Below are 18,212 nucleotides of genomic sequence, written 5' to 3'. Positions count from 1 at the left end.
TGATGATTCTCTAGCACTTCCCGGTAACCCCAAACATCCCTAGAATCAGCTATCCCCATATGCCCAACAAATCCGAGCAAGCTCACCTCCCAGACCACTGCAAAGGACACTGCACAAGAGCAAGTGCTCTTAGTCTTTCACAATAACTCAGACTTCCACTCTTATGTAAGCCCCTAATGTGTCCGGATCAAAATACATTTAAATATAAAATTGAGCTTATTTTTTGTTTTAAATCAAGAATCAACAATGAGCTAACGATATGTGTACATGTGGTTTAAAACAGCCCTTTTATTTTATATATATATATATATACACACACACATATATATATATATATATATATATATATATATATATATATATATATATATATATATATATATATATATATATACACACACACACACACACACATATATATATATATATATATATATATATATATATTTTTTTTTTTTTTTAAAAAAAAAAAAAACAAAAGCGTCATTGCCGAGAATCATCTCGGAGGCTCCTTACAGCCATTAAGCATTATCGTCACTCTGTCTCCAGTACCATAGCAACTTGGGAGTGTCAGTGTCTGTTTTTGTTAGTGTGTCTGTGTACTGCATACCAGAGGCTCCCTTTCAGCGAGGCAGCAGTCAGGAAAAGAACAGAGAGCAACAGCCACCAAAACATGAGACAACACACTCCTCCAGCCCTCCCACCTCTCACTCAGCAGACGTACAAACAAACCATTCTCTGCCAAAATATCCCAAATCCCAGTTCTATCCACCCCCTTCTCCTGGATCCAGGCTAAAACACCAAATGTCTCTTCCTAATACACAAGCATCAGTAAACCTTGATCACATGCCACAAACCACAGCTTCCCGGAGACGAAAACGGCAACATATAACAGCTGCCAGACACAGCTGCATCCACATACACCATGTCAGGCTTAATCAAACAGCACTCGAAGACATGATACTGGTCATAATTGATTTTAACTATATTTAGACAGAATAATAATGACATTTGTACTAGCTGCCAGACACAGCTGCATCCATGCACACCATATTAGGATTGATCAAACAGCACTCGCAGCTGTGATACTTGCCATAACTGATGATATCTATATTTAGACAGAATAATGATGACATTTGTACTAAGAGCTTGCGACTTCTATTCTGACCAGGATATAAATGACATTTCTAAATCCTACTTTAACTGAAGAAGTCAGTCTCCATGACAGCATTTTTTTTTTCAAAATGCTCTACTGTTAATATTATATATGATAATTTGTTACATTTGAGTCTGAACTCTGATGAATGGTACCTCGTTGAATTAATTAATTACTTATATTATTACAAGTAAAATCAATGAAAAATGAACAAGATAAGTATTCATTGAGTTCAAGCAGGGAAATGGAAACGTCTACGTTTGTATTATGTGTTGCTTAGTTTGGCTTATATTTAATGTAAATACTAACCCATCTTGACCTAGCTTTGTTTGTGAAGAATTATTGGATTCTGAACATTCTGAAAAAATCATTACTGTTTCTCAAAAGAATACCTCTTTTTTTAAATAAAAACAGATGACAAGTGATGTATCATATCAGATGATACTTTGAGAGATGTAGCTGTACATTTGTTTGGTACAGCTATCTTGGAATCAGTTTTTTTTTCTTCTTCTTTCTAGCATCGGTCCAAGGATGTGTTTCTTTTATTCTTTTAAGAGTAGGAGCCATCCATACCATTTCATCTGGGATAGACACTATATTGTTGTTTTTGATGAATATAGTAGCTTCTTCTAAGTCATTAAAGGTTTTCATCTCAATGGCAAAAAGTATTTTTATCTTGGCTGGAAAGGCCAGCTGTGCTTTAATGTTGTTTTGTTTCAGTAGTTTTATTATTGGCCAGACTTTTTTCCTTTGTTCTAGTATTTTGGAAGAATAATAGTCGTCAAACCTTATCAGGCTTTGATTGTATTTTAAGGGTGATTTTCTCCAAGCAGATTTTAATATTAGTTCCTTGTCCAGAAATGAATGAAATTTTATAACTATGGATCTAGGTGGAGTATTTGAGTTAGAAGCAGGTTTCCTCAGTGCTCTATGTCCCCGTTCAGTTCCAAATGAAAGTCCCTCTTTCAAGTCTAAAAATCCAGGTTAAGAATGAAATAATGTCTTCTCCTTCAGTGTTTTCAGGCAGACCAAAGATCCTTATGTTGTTTCTCCTTTCCCCAAGTCATCTATTTTGTTAAGCAGCCATGTACTTTGTTTAAGAAGAAATTATTGTTGGAATTCTTCCTCCGAGTCTCCCTTCAATGTCATTTAGAGAAGTCTCTATTAGTTTGTTATTTTTGTATGGTGTTGCTGTAATAGCTCCTTAAGAGTATCAGTATGTTTTTGAGAATTTAATTTAAGGTTTTCTAAGTCATTTTTAAAGCCATCCATCTTCAAAGAATGTTCCTGTAAGGTAGATGTCATCAATTGCAGTTCTTTTTTCAAAGCAGCATCTGGATGAGAATTCCTTGAGTTGTTCATATTCAGTGACTCAATACATCTCCAAGTTACTTGACAGGAAAATGTTTGTACATCTCCACCAAAACTGATATTTATGCAGTTTAGTAGTTTATCTATAGATTTTAGACATTTTAAACTTGAAAACAATAAAATGTTCCTATATTATTATACTAGTTTATGGAGCTCTCAAAATTCACTGCTCTCAGTTGGCCATCTAGGTTCCACCTTATTGAAGCACCTTTTGATTTAATTACAGCACCGAGTCTTCTTGGGTATACACCTGCCATCAATTAAAGGGAGTCTAACCCCAAATAAAGTTCAGCTGTCCTAGTAGGATTTTCCTGACATTTACTCAGTTGTCTGCTACAGCAAAAGCCATGGTTTACAGAGAGCTTACAAAGCATCAAAAGGATCACATTGTTGAAAAGCATCAGTCAGAAGTGTACAAAAAAAATTTCCACAGCATTGGATATACCATGGAACACAGTGAAGACAGTCATCAAAAAGTGGAGAAAATATGGGACAACAGCAATGTTGCAAAGAACTGGTATGAAGAAAAGACAAGACAAAAACTGGTCAGGGAAGCTGCCAAGAGTCCTACAGCAACACTGAAGGAGATACAGGAATTTCTGGCAAGTACTGGTTGTGGACTACATGTTACAACAATCTCCCATATTCTCCATATGTCTGGGCTATGGGGTAGGGTTGCAAGATGGAAGCCTTTTCTTACACGGAAAAACATCCAGGCCTGGCTAAAATTTGCAAAACAATACACCAAGTCTCCCAAAAGCATGTGGGAAAATGTGTTATGGTCTGATGAGACCAAGTTTCATCTTTTTGGCCACAATTCTAAAAACCAATAGAACACCATCCCACGGTGAAGCATGGTGGTGCAGTATCATGCTTTGGGGTTGCTTTTCTTCAGCTGGAACTGTGGCTTTAGTTGAAATTGAGGGAATTAATAGTTTCAACTACTAGTCACTTTTGGCCCAAAACCTTCAGGTGTCTGCTACAAAGCTGAAGAGGAATTTCACCTTTCAACACAACAATGACCCCAAGCATATATCCAAAACGAAAGAATGGCTTCAACAGAAAAAAAAATAAAATTTTGGAATGGCCCAGCCAGAGCCCAGACCTACATCCAATAGAAAATCTGTGGGGTGACCTGAAGAGGGTTTGTACGCAAGAGATGCCCTTGCAATCTGACAGATTTGGAGTGCTTTTGCAAGGAAGAGTGGGCAAATATTGCCAAGTCAAGATATGCCATGCTGATAGACTCCTACCCAAGAAGACTGAATGCTATAAATAAATTAAAAGGTGCTTCAACAAAGTATTAGTTTAAGGGTGTGCACTTTTATGCAATCAGCTTATTTTACGTTTTTTATTTTTTATATTTTTCCCCTAAAAGATTTGTTTGTTTATTGAATTGTACAGGTTGTAGGTCACATTAAAGATGGGAAAAGTTTTGAAATGATTTGTTGTGGTCTCATTTTTTATATCACAAAAAATAGCATTTTAACAGGGGTGTGTACACTTTTTATATCCACTATATATGCAATAATGTCGTGAACAGTAACTGCTCGGCTTCTCTATATCCTTAAAAATGGAAGCTGTACACCACACCCCCACTACTTAAATATACTAAATATGAGATCACTGCAGCTTGAAGTCAGAAGAATTCTCTAAGAGTAATCTCAGTCTTTATAAGGACATCTATCACACATTAGTCATTGCACTTTAGAGCACTAACAATACTGTTTCAGGTTTCTGCTTGACATCGTCAAGCATAAAGATAAGACACAGTAAAATAATTAAGGTCAATTGTCTTCTTCTTGGGGATTTCGATTCATGAACATAGTAATCTGTTGAGTCCATCCCACTATCATGAATCAAAGTATTCATGCTTTATATAACAACTGTTAACTCATAGTTTGCAATGGGTAGTTTACTCAAAAAACAATCTTCTCTCCCCAAAATAGGAATCCCATCAAATTCATACCTCACACTTATAACACTTCATGTGGAAATTCTTCTCCAGGGCCACAACACGGACAGTTTCCTCCTTTCCAGGTTCAGGCATAATTGGGTCATTGCACACTGAACAACGAGGGGCATACCTCCTAGACAAAGGAAATACAGTTTGACAATAAGTGAAGCAAGCTACTGCAACAGTACATGACAACATTTGAATAAAGACTGCACCATCTGTTTTAACATCTCATCTATACTCATTCTGCACCTTGCTGATGTACAAGGAATGAGGAATTTTATATTATTCTGACACTAAGTTTTTTAGATTAGAAGATGCATACATTATAAACAATGCTCTCTCATGAGTACAACTACAGTGTATTAAAGCTTAAAGAGGATCTGTGACTTGGACGAAATACAGTGATAAACCAGGCAAAGTACAAGTCATAATCAGGCATCAAGATTTATAGTTGTGCATTGTACTCATCGGAAAAACATCTCTGTGTTGAGAATAAAATATGCAGTTTACTTAAATGCAGCTTTTTTCAACATAATGAAAAGTTTGAGGAACCACACTTCAGCACCTAACAAGCACCTGAATTAAAAAAATATACACTTTACTACACACACACACAGACACACACACAGGTAGGCTCATTACAGTCCTAGTGGGCGTTTGTCTAGTATACACCTATGAACCTATTTCCTCTTGGCAGTGCCCACCATGCTGCCTGCCCATGAAGGGAAGTTCCTCTGCACCCCAACTTCTTAATACGCAATTCTGAGAGATTGAGACATTTACATAGGAAGGATTTAATGACCTAAGACAAACCATAACTCAAATAGGATTAACATGCCAAACTGCATTTGATAAGCTTAGCTTCAAAAAAGTCAAAGTCCTAATAGAAAAAAAATATTCTTCTCTTATTGTGTGGTCAAACACCTCTAAAGTAGGGAAGTCAGTAATAACATGTTGAGTATATTGATGATGAGAAAAGTTGACAATCATAAATGAAGTGGAACCCACAGACAGACACACACACAGACACACAATTTTGCAGTAGGTGGTGAGTCCCCTGCACCCCCACAATCCTGATATTTTGTTATTTTCTGTCTTTGGTTGCACATTCTCAGAGGAAAAGGCATTTCCCTTTCCTGAGAATGGGTGACCTTACAATACAAATGACAGGTGAGATTATGACTGTCTACTTTTGTTTTATAGTAATGAGCATGAACATTTCGAAAGTCAACTTTCTAGATGGAATCTAGCCAAACTGTATTGATTGAGTAATTGTTAAATGAGAGCATAAGCCTCAACAAGTTGCATACAGGGATTAAACCTTTAGTATGACCCAGGTAACTAGAGTTTGATTAGTGGAATAGGTGAGGAAGCACACCTATCCTGGGAGGGGAGGGATTGTGGTGGTGTTAGGTGTGGTCTGTTATTGCCCTAGCAAAGGTTTGGATATGAGGGGACTGCTGGGCTGGAAGGATTGGGTAGCCTTGGAGGCGTGTCTGTCAAGGGCATGTGGTGGTTATTCTTCCTAGGACATGCGTAATTGCTCACCAAGCCAAAACAGATGTCACCTTGCAAGGGAAGGGGGTTAAGGCCATAACTTAACAAGCCAAGCTGTTTGTATGTAGCAGAGCTGGCTGTCTGGTACACTCCAATCCTGTGTACCACACTAACCTTAGAGATGGGTAGGATGCACAGTCTGGTGGCATGTAAAAGATAACCAGACAACCTGGTCGCAATTCACAGAATGAATAGAGGGGAAACTCTGTAGAGGAGTGCTGCCATGCCAGATGCATTCAATCATAGAATACCTCTCTGCATTAAATCCCTCAAAAACTTAGTCCTCCTCCCTCCAGTGAACTGGGGCACCATATAAAGTACAGTTTTGTACCTACCATAAATGTAGATGTTCGAAGATCCACATTGCTGCAGTCCTGACTATTGGGTAGTCCGCTGTCCCAGTCGGCCTGAATACCAAAGTATAAGGCTGACGTCGGTCAGAGGCGCATTAGACTGACGTCAGGACGTCAGAGTACAAATGCGCATGACCGACGTCATTTCCTCAGTCTTTTCTTGCCCCAGATGTCAGAAGACCCTAAAAAGATAAGGCCAAACCAAAAAACAACAACACACCAAACACCCCTGTACCAACTATATATACAATATATACAAAGTAAGAAAGGTACAACAATCCCACCCACACAACCACCCCTAAACACAGAGGGGAAGGAGGGAGGGAAAATTGGACTGCAGCAATGTGGATCTTCGAACATCTACATTTATGGTAGGTACAAAACTGTACTATGTTCTTCATCTCACATTGCTGCAGTCCTGACTATTGGGTAGAATCCCAAAGCAGAGGTAAGGGAGGATGGCAAATCACAAAGAAGCAGGAGCTGACAACATGCCCTGTAAAATAGCAGTGGCAAAACCAGCCCTAGATTTAGAGTAGAGAGAAAGGTGGTAATGCTTAGAGAATGTATGCACTGAACTCCAAGTAGCTGCCTCTAAAATATCCTTAGTTGCCACCCCCCTTAGAAATGCTGTAGAAGTGGCAGTAGCCCTAGTGGAATGAGGTCTAATCCCAGCTGGAATCTCTTTGCCATGATGGGAGTAACAGAAAGCAATGCAAAACCCAATCCACTTAGAAATAGTTTGTTTTGACACAGGCTTGCCCTGAGAACACAAAGCAAAAGAAACAAACAACTGCTGAGACTGCCTGAAATCCTTAGTCCTGCTTAAATAATAACGCAACTGCCTGTGTACATCTAAAGTATGCAAAATCTTTTCCCCCTTATTTTGGGGATCTGCATAAAAAGTAGGCAAATGAATAGTCTGGTTTAAAGCCACACTAGAAACCACTTTAGGCATAAAGGAAGGATTAGTACGTAAAGTTACCCTATCCTTATGGAAAATCAAGAAAGGCTCAACTGCCATAAGGGCCTGCAATTCAGACACCCTTCTTGCAGAGGTAATGGCCAACAAAGATGCAGTCTTCCATGACAAATATTTCAATTCAGCAGTAGCTGCAGGCTCAAAAGGTTGTAGAGTGAGTTTCTCCAACACAAAATTGAGGTCCCAAGCAGGAGTAGGAGCTCTACGTGGGGGTCTTATATTCTTTGCCCCTCTAAGAAATTGCTTGAACAAAGGATGAGAAAACAATGGTGGGTCACAATCATAGTGAGCTGAAATTGCTGCAGCATGAATCTTAATGGAAGAGAAAGACAAACCTTTGTCCAATAACTCAGTAAGATATTGAAGAGCCACACTCAAATTTGGCTCAGAAACATCCAAATCCTTTGCTGCACACCAAAATAAAAATCTCTTCCATTTTCCTGCGTACACTTTCCTTGTACTAGGTCGTCTGGCTTCCATAATCACATTCAAAACTTGTTGAGGAAGCTGAGACCTGCTATGGCTCAAAACAGAATATGCCAGGCTGTTAGATGAAGAGAGTGAAGCTTGACATTGAGTAGATGCCCGTCCTTCTGAGACAATAGGTGTGGAATCAAAGGTAAGGGCCAAGGAGGCTTCCTTACCAGACTCCTCAGCAATGGGTACCAATGCTGCCGAGGCCAATCTGGAGCTATTAAAATCATCCTTGGCTTGTCTTGTCTGACCTTCAGGAGTACCTTTGGGAGGAGAGGCAGAGGTGGAAAGGCATACACATGAAGATTTTTCCAACTGAAAGAAAGAGCATCCACTTTCCAGGCTGTGTGATGAAACCTTTTCGTGCAAAACTTTGGCAGTTGGTGGTTTAGTGGAGAAGCGAACAGATCTATGTCTGGAGTTCCCCAGGACACTGTCAATGTCTGAAATACATGAAGATCCAGTTTCCACTCGTGGGGATCCATGATTTGCCTGCTTAACACATCTGCTAAGGAGTTCTGTGCTCCTGGCAGAAACCTTGCTTGAAGATTCAGTTGCAAACTGAGAGCAGTCTCCCACAAAATCATTGCTTGCCTGCATAGAGGATAAGAATGTGTTCCCCCTTGCTTGTTGATGTACCACATGACAGTTGTGTTGTCTGTCAGAATCAACACCTGTCCTGGAAGAAGTAAATCCTTGAAGGCCATTAATGCAAACTGGACTGCCAACATCTCCTTCATGTTGATATGTAGATGCTGTAGTCTGGCAGGCCACTTGTCTTGTATCCACTTTCCATTCAGATGAGCTCCCCAAGCTGTGTCTGAGGCATCTGTCGTTAAAATCTGACTCGCCTCTGGCCGGGTCACAGAGAGTCCCTTGTTTAGGTGACATTCCTGAGCCCACCACAAAAATTCCTTTTGAATGCAAGGTATTATTGGAATGACAGTGTCCAAATCCTGGCAGTGCTGTGTCCATAAATTTTTGAGATACCATTGCAGCTTCCTCATATGCAGTTTGGCATTGGGAAGCACCAGAATACAAGATGCCATGAACCCTAAGGCTTGAAGGACTGTCCTTGCAGTCAGCCCGGACTGATGAGATAGTTGATGGAAGTAAAGAAAGATTCTTTTGTTTGTCCGGGGTTAAAAAGGCCATCTGGGTTGCTGTATTCAGTCTCACACCCAGAAAGCACATGTCTTGAGAGGGTACTAGACTGGACTTTATTTCGTTCACAGAATACCCTAGGCATCTTAGCACTGCTATCACATATTCCAAATGCTGAAGAAGCACATCCCTTTCTTGAGCCAGAATCAGGCAGTCGTCCAAATAAGGATAGATTTGTATTCCTTTTAGCCTGAAGAAAGCTATCACTGGAGCCAGAACTTTTGTGAATACTCTGGGCGCAGTAGATAAGCCAAAGGGCAATGCAGAGAACTGATAATGAAAATTTCCAGCTAGAAAACGCAGATACTTCCTGCAAACCAGTCTGATAGGAACATGAAGGTAAGCTTCCTTGAGATCCAAAGTTACCATCCAGTGATCTTTGCCCAGCAGAGGTAAAAGCTGTTGTAACGTCAACATTTTGAACTTGGGAATGTCCAGATAAGTGTTGAGGATAGATAAATCCAAAATTGGTCTCCACGTGTTCCCCTTTTTTGGTACTAGGAACAGGCGTGAATAAAATCCTAGGCCCCTTTCTGGCACAGGAACCGGTTGAATGGCCCCTATTTGGAGCAACAGAGAAATTTGTTTGTGCCTCTTTTCTTTGTTGAGGAGGAATGTCTGGTATGCCTTTGAAAGGAGGCAAGGTATGGAAATAAAACCTGTAACCGTGGTAAATGATATCCAATACCCATCTGTCTTGGGTAATTAAACTCCAGTTTTCTCTTAAAAGTGCCAACCTTCCTCCCAAAGGTGCTGCCAGCCGAGAAGAATCTGGCAGCTGAAAAGGCAGGTCATTGGGTCTGCTTACGAAAGGACTGACCCCTGCCCTCACCAGAAGACTGAGCAGGTGAACTCCCTGTTCTAGGCCTAAAAGAACCCTGAGCTCTGCCCCTACCACGTCTAGACCTACCCCTAGACTGGGAATCATAAGCAGGATATGTCCACCCCTTAGTAGGCCAATTTCTACTAAACTTTGGAGGCTGAACCTGCAAAAAATCTTTAACAGTCTGCATAGACTTAGCCTTGTCTTCCATTTTCTTTAGAACTGCTTCCACAGGCGAACCAAACAACACATCAGATTGTAAAGGAGCATCTAAAATCCTTGTCTTAACATGCTCAGCCAAATTCTGATCCCTCAGCCAGGCGTGCCTGCGAAGAACAGAACCCGTAGCAGCCACCCTCGAAGAGGCCTGTACAGCATCAAAACCACATTGCAAAGAATGCTTACCCACCTGTTCAGAAACATGAACCAAATCCTGCAACTCTTTACACTCAATACCTTCCGCCAGAGCATCTACCTTAGACTTTAATTGTGAAAGGAGATAATTTTGGTATTTCAACATATGAAACTGGCAATTCAAAGCCCTCATGGCTAAAGTGGAAGAAGTATACACTTTCTTTCCCCATCTATCCAAAGCCCTTGCCTCTTTATCTGGAGGAACAGGATTTTTAACAACAGAAGCTTTAACACCTTTAGGCCCCTGAGAAACAGTTTCTGGGTCTGCCCTAGGACTCTTAAAGAGATGCTTATGAGACTCAGGCACCTTATAATAGCTATACGGTTTCACTGGAGCGGGGCAAAGAATCAGGATTCAGAGAAGCCTCTGCAAAAACATCTTCCACCACATTCAGAACAGGAGGAATAGCTAAAGGCCTATGCTGAGGTAGAAATAAAAATTCTCCAAGCCTTTTCCTGGAATCAGAGAAATCCTGACCTTCCCATTTAAAATGCTCCCGCATAGAATGAAGAGTCTCTGAAAAAGAAAAATCCTCAGGAGGAGAAGCAGAAGGAGTAGAATCATCTACATCAGAATCAGAGTAAGGAGAATACTCCTGCAAGTCTTCAGCCGAAGACTCAGAAGCATCCGAATACTGCTCAAAACTTCCAAGCTCAGGTTCCACCCTAGGCCTCTTATCAGGAGGGGGCATAGAACCTCTAATCATTGTAATCAAATCTTCTGCCATCTTAAGCATATGCTTCTTAGGTACAGACCCTGAAGAACTAGGGGTAACACCTGAAACAAAACCTGGCCTGCCCCTGGGAGAAGCCTTGGAAACAGCAGGGGAGGGCCTAACCACCTTAGGAAGGGAGGGAAGAACAGCTACCTGAGAAGCCCCTTCCGCCTGGCCTACCTCCTGAGAGGTCACATCTTGCAGCAATAAAGTCTCTCCCTGGGATTCCAAAGATATTTCTGGCTGAACCTCTGGCTCCACCGAGCCCTCTAAAGAACCGACGTCCGGTACGGACGGTTCTTCCAGCCTAGGCTTAGCTGTTTTGTCCTTGCGCTTTTTTGAAGCGGCGCCGGAGCATCCGGCGGCATTTTATAATTACACCGCTTCCCAAAACTAACCTGGCACAATCTAATCTTCTCTTAATAGTGCGTTTGTTAAATCTAGCACAAGAGCGACAGCCAACAACGTCGTGCTCAGGCCCTAAGCAAGGTATACACAAGGTATGGTAATCCCTATGAGGTATCTGTTTCCCACAAGAAATACAGTTATTCACTTTTCTGACATCCGGTAAAATACTGAGGCAAGAAAAAACCAAAATATTCCCCAACGGGGTACTTAGCCAACTTGGATTCGGTCTGAAACTCCGACTTCGGAAAATCTCAGAACGCCAACCTGCACTCGCAAAACTGCTTCTGCATCGGACCATGCGGCAAAAAAGACTGAGGAAATGACGTCGGTCATGCGCATTTGTACTCTGACGTCCTGACGTCAGTCTAATGCGCCTCTGACCGACGTCAGCCTTATACTTTGGTATTCGGGCCGACTGGGACAGCGGACTACCCAATAGTCAGGACTGCAGCAATGTGAGATGAAGAACATCTAAAACTGTAACTGCAGTGGTCTATCACTGTGCTAAACTGTGAACACCTGACTGCCAGTCATACAAATGCTAAAACCTTCTGTTGTTCAAGTATGCACTCACGTCTACATCCAATAAGTGACTCCTTAAACACATGATTTGGCAGATTAGTTGGGGAAAACAATTTGGAAACATGAACTACTACTACTACAAACATGGTTACATCTCCATTTACGTTACGGTCAGAGTGAAACTGAATAATGCTTATTAGAAGAGTGTGCAGGACACTACAGTTAATTATATAGGTAAAAAAGTGGTTGGATTGTTCATATTTCAAAAGGCTAAGTCCTATATTTAAGGATTATGATGCACTTATTAACTTTTGTGAGAGAAATCTGCTATACTTGCTCAAACTTCACTCCACCCTTGGCATTAATGCACTGCAGCTAATCCTACAGCAAAATCTGATTGCAACAAAAATACAAGGAATGTGACAAAAAACAGTTTTCACTTTCATATACATGCATAAAATCATTTCATCCCAAAATGAAAGGATGCATTTATCCCAGTCACTTACATAGCTTATATATATATATATATATATATATATATATATATATATATATACACACACACATATATATATATATATATATATATATATATATATATATATATATATATATATATATATATGTATACACACACACACACATATATATATATATATATATATATACACATACATACACATGTACATATACACATATACATACGTATGTATTATATGTAGAGGCTCTCAAAGTCAAAGGTTAACAGGCAAAGACCACCGCGACATCATTTCAAAGGGCAAAAAGGTGTGAATAACTGATATTTGCACACAAGTAATTTTAAAGCTCCACTCCCAGTTAACTTTTCTGGAATGCTTACTACAAAGTCTAACAATATCCCTTACAGTCTTCCAGAAAATAAATCTTTGTTTGTGTCTTTCAGCTTTTCCCAGTTAGGGGTCGCCACAGCAGAACTCCAGTCCGCTAATGATTGGCAGTAGAGTTTTACGTGCTGGCTTGCTGGGCCTAACGCACAACCTTCAACGAAGGAATGCCCATTCACGCATGTCGTCACACAGCAGACACTCTGAGAATCGAAAGGGCAAAGCATTAGAACAAGAATATATCAAAATCCTTTTGCATATTAAAGGGCGATACGAGAAATGCTCTTACTAAGCATTCTAATTTTGCTCCAAAACATGTATGTATCTGTTTCGTACACTTGCTGCAAGGGGTGACTGGAAAAATAAACTGGAATTTTGGGAGTTACCATGGCAACTCAGAAATGAAGCAACAACTTTTTCAGGTCTCAAGTGAGAATGTTAATATAGCAAGTGCGTTAAGAATGAAATCTGCTACCCTTCAAATGTAAAGGTGCAAACATTTTCATTTGACTTTGTTTTGTGCGTTATTTCTGGCAATTTATAGTACTATACAACTTGGTGATTACTTGGAAGGATGTGTTGTCAATCTACTTCCTGATCACATGATGGGTTCTTAAAGTTTAAATATCTGGGACTGCTTATGTTCTGATCAAGTCTGACACTTAATAATGAAAACATTCAACTATTTTACTTTATTGAAATTTGTTGTTAAAATGTTTTTGGACATTTCTACTGGATGACATGACAGTGTGTTTTTATGGTTCTATTTGATATTTATTAACACCTTTGAATCTGCTGAGGTTTTTGTTTTGTTAACCAACTGAATAACCATAATGAATGTGTCTCATATTTTAGTGATCTGCCATTTATTAACTATTACTATATTCTAACTGGTTTAATTGGGCCATTTAACTTGCCCAGACTCATTTTCACTGGAACTCCAGGTAGAAAATTACCAACAAGTAAATTAGCTTGCTCTTGTAAGAATGCATGTTACAAGAGTCAGGACATGGATCAAACAATGCAAAATTAATGAAGACTACAGCAGCAATATACAATGCAACAGACAGGCCAGCTACTGGAATGAACTATCACGCCAAGGTGAAAAGATGACAAGCACAACGAAACGTTAGACTAAGCCAGCAATATTGTCACATTTACAACAAAGCACAGGCATTTAAAGTTGGAGGAGACTGCACTAATAGGCAGAGTACAGCAACAAACTAGATTATATCATGAACATAATACAATCATATATATACTATATATACCTTAAAGCATACATGTGAAACATCTTTATAGTCAATGTAAAGCTTCTGAATTTTCCCGCAGTATTCTAGTAGCATTCTACAAGTGGAGGAAGAAAAGGTGAAAAATGAGCATACACATAACAACAAAAATAAATAAATAAATAAATCACACAACCACATCCAGACTGGGGGAGCTTGATTTAATTCATCACTGTAGTCAGGTATACTCCTTGGCCATTCTGAAATTTTTTAAATTATTTATTTTATGCAATGATAGAATTTAATTGTTTAAATGGCATCTTAATCACGATTTAAGGTTATATATTTTATTACTATTTTTCTGAAATAATTAAATAGATGCATTTTTTTTTTTTTTACTTAAGCATGTCATTTCAGGATTTTTTTTTCTGCAGTTAAAAGGTATACTATCTCAAAATATGCAGTGTCTGGGGTTCAGCTGTTGTACAAGTCTCAGGAATCCTGGTAACCCTTACTCTTGACATAGACAGGAGGTAATAATAGCACATTGAAGTTACGTCCGCTCCAGAAATACTGTACATTACAGTCTCATTCCTTTCCTTTAATCCAATGAGGTTAGAGTTAAAAAAGATTATAAATTACAGCAGATCTGCTAATGATTATGCACACTGACCTTGCAGCATTTTGAGTCCCACTTTGTTGACTGTGTCTCCACATTTGAACTCACTGATACATTGTTTACAGATAACAGTGCTGACAAATGTGATAAGTGAAAGAAAGCCATTTAAAGAAGTACTAGCACAAAAGTGGTACAGCAGAGATGCAGAAAGTGCAGTTGTGTACACTTACCATAAATGTAGATGTTCGAGTGTATTCACTGTTGCAGTCATTACATTTGGGTTATCTGCCTGCAGGTAGCCCTCAGCCGGTCTGAATACCAGAGTCTTGGATTCCTGCGTCGGATGCAGTCTCTTCTTCCAAGACGTCAGGTTGTCAGGAGTATACAACATGCAGCAGACGCCATTACATCAGTTTTTCTTGCCCCAGATGTCAGGTGCCCCCACAATGGGAAGCAACTATATGTTATGTTACACCTCCATCAAAAACCAAATACACCAGAAAGCTTAAAACAAGGAGGAAAGGTAGAGCCAAGAGAAGTCAGGGGGCTGGAGGGAGGGTAACCAGGACTACAACAGTGAATACACTCTAACATCTACATTTATGGTAAGTGTACACAACTGTACTATGTTCTTCATGTTTCACTGTTGCAGTCATTACATTTGGGTTGACTCCCAAAGCTAAGGAAGGGAGGAGGAAGTTAGAGAGCATTAGGGCCAGCTATTAAGCCCTGCAAAACTGCAGTGGCAAAACCAGCTCTGGATTTAGAAAAAAAAAAAAATAGGCATGTGGTAATGCGTGGTGAAGGTATGTACAGAGCTCCAGGTAACAGCTTCTAGGATGTCCCTGGTAGGGACTCCTCTGAGAAGGCTGTACAGGTAGATGCAGCCCTGGTGGAATGTGGTCTTATCCCCTGTGGGGTAGGTTTTCCATGGTGCTTATAGCAGAAATGAATGCAATGGGCTATCCATTTAGAAAATGGTTTGCTTTGAAATGGCCTTACCCTCTGCCCCTGCAGCAAAGCCAACTAGCAGCTGTTCAGATTTTCAGAGAGGCTTAGTACTGTCCAAATAAAATCTAAGCGGTCTGTGCACGTCCAAAGAGTGCAGTATTTGTTCTCCTTTGTTTTGTGGATTCAGGAAAAAGGTAGGCAAATGAATGGACTGATTTAGGGCCACACTAGACACCACCTTGGGCATAAAGGAAGGATTAGTCCTGAGGGAAACCCTGTCTGCATGGAAGATAATGAGGGCTCCAGTGCAATGAGGGCCTGTAATTCAGACACTCTTCTTGCTGAAGTGATGGCTAGAAGGAAGGCTGTTTTCCAAGAAAGGAATTTCAACTCTGCAGTTGCAGCTGGTTCAAATGGAGGGAGAATGAGCTTTTCCAATACAAAGTTAAGGTCCCAGGCTGGAGTAGGGACTCGCCGGGGGGGGGGGGGTCTTAAATTTTTGGCCCCTCTGAGGAATTGTTTTAGCAGGGGGTGAGAGAAGAGGGTTGGGTTCAGTATTATAGTGCGTAGAAATGGCAGCGGCATGAATTTTAATAGACGAGAAGGATAGGCCCTTGTGGAGCATTTCTGTTAAATACTGAAGGATATGTGGTAAGTTGGGCACAGTTGTGTCCATCCCTGAGTCTGGCTCCAGGAACATTATCTTTTCCACTTTTCAGCATAGGATTTTCTAGTACTAGGCCTGCTTGCCTCCAGAATGACATCTAGCACCTGCTTACTGAGGGATGCTATTGGAGAGCTCAAGGAATTATCCAGGCTGCAAGGTTCACAGTTTGAAGCTGAGGGTGCAGAATCTGGCCCACCTGCTGGGACAGCAGGGAAGGTGTCTGAGGTAGGTGCCATGGTTCCAGCAGTGTCATACTACGCAAGAGGGGGTACCAGTGCTGGTGTGGCCAGTCTGGTGCAATCAGTATTGTCCTTGGCTTGTCCTGTTTGATTTTTAGTAGAACCTTCGAGAGGAGAGGCAGAGGGGGAAAGGCATAAACCGAGAGGCTTTCCCAGGTAAAGGACAGGGCATCCATTTTCCAAGCTTGACTGTGGGAAGTCCTTGTGCAGAATTTGTCCAATTCGTAGTTCTGAGGGGAGGCAAACAGGTCCGTCTCTGGAGTGCCCCATTTGTTTGGTTCCAGTTTCCATTTGTGTGGGTACATGACATTTCTGCTTAGGTCGTCTGCCAGTGAATTTAGTTTGCTTGGCAGGAATTGAGCTTGTAGGTGCACTTGGTAGCTCAAGGCTGTGTTCTACAGAGCCATGGCTAGTCTGCAAAGAGGGTACGAGTGGGTTCCCCCCCTGCTTGTTTATGTACCACATAACTGTGGCGTTGTCTATCTTTACCAAAAATTGACCTGGAAGAATGTGGTCTTTGAAGGCTGTCAGGGAATTCTGTACAGCTAACATTTATTTTTGGTTGATATGCAAGTGCATCTGTCTCGGGTTCCATTTGCCCTGAATGCACTGCCCTGCCAAGTGAGCCCCCCATGAATAGTCTGATGCGTCTGGTGTTAGGGTTTGGGCGGCAGGGGGTAGAGTGAAGGGGAGCCCCTTGTTGTTGTGGCAGGCCTCTGCCCACCAAAGGAACTCTGTCTTTATACAAGGAATGATAGGAATCATTGATTCCAGGTCCTAAGAATGTTGACACCATAGGCTTTTTAGATACCATTGTAGTTTCCTCATATGCAGTCTTGCATATGGAATTAGTAGAATGCAAGAGGCCATGAACCCCAGGGCTTGCAGAATTTTCCTTGCAGACAGCTGGGTCTTTGTAGCCAATAGTTTGAAGTAGGTTGTCAGAAACTTGTTTCTCTGGAGTGAGGAAAGCCATCTAGGAAGTTGTGTTCAAGCTTGCTCCCAGGAATACAATCTGTTGGCAGGGTACTAGGGCTTGCTCCCAGGAATACAATCTGTTGGCAGGGTACTAGGTGAGATTTCTTTTCATTTACAGTGTACCCCAGTGAGGTTAGAAGTTTCTTTACGAATGCCACATGTTTTAATAGCAAGTCCTGGCTTTATGCCTGAATCAGACAATCGTCCAAGTATAGGTATATCTGAATATTTCACCGAGTGCAAAATGCAATGGCTGGAGCTAAACACTTTGTGAATACCCTGGGCGTGGTAGATAAGCCAAAAGGAAGTGCAGAGAACTGATAGTGTATGGAGCCTGCCCTGAAGTGTAGGTATTTCCTGCAATACTCCCTTATTGGAATGTGCAGGTAAGCTTCCTTGAAGTCTAAGGTTGCCAACCAGGCATCTTTGCCTAGCATAGGAAGCAGCTGTTTAACTGTTAGCATTTTGAATTAAATAATTACATAAAAGGTGTTAAGAATAGAGAGGTCCAGGATAGGATGCCAGGAGCAGTCTTTTCTGGGTACCAGGAAAAGTCTTGAATAAAAACCTTGTCCCCTTTCTTCTGCTGGGACAGGTTGAATAGCCCTGATACTTAGAAGATGGAGAACCTGTTGTTGAGCCTCTGCCCACTGATTTGGGGGTAGGTCTGGCCAACCGTGTGGGGATGGTCTGTATCCTTGGGAAACTATATTTAAAACCCATTTGTCCTGGGTAATGAATTCCCAGTTTTTTGCATGCAGGGTGA

The 18,212-nt window shown here is 40.8% G+C and overlaps 1 protein-coding gene across 4 annotated transcripts in view; it reads right to left on the bottom strand.

Annotated features, from left to right (window-relative positions):
• Positions 1-18,212, bottom strand: part of ZYX (zyxin) — a 1,199,731-nt gene that overhangs the window by 18,294 nt on the left and 1,163,225 nt on the right. For all 4 annotated transcript variants that reach the window (XM_044079859.1, XM_044079861.1, XM_044079858.1 and 1 more), the window contains one exon: positions 4,497-4,617. In XM_044079859.1, the coding sequence (XP_043935794.1) occupies positions 4,497-4,617 (121 nt within the window). The remainder of the gene's footprint in view (positions 1-4,496; positions 4,618-18,212) is intronic.

The sequence above is a fragment of the Protopterus annectens genome, chromosome 8.part0, assembly GCF_019279795.1.
Source record: "Protopterus annectens isolate FY-2018-M chromosome 8.part0, PAN1.0, whole genome shotgun sequence".
NCBI lineage: Eukaryota > Metazoa > Chordata > Ceratodontiformes > Protopteridae > Protopterus > Protopterus annectens.
The sequence above is the reverse complement of the archived record's forward strand: the minus strand, read 5'-3'. Positions and strand labels throughout refer to the sequence as shown.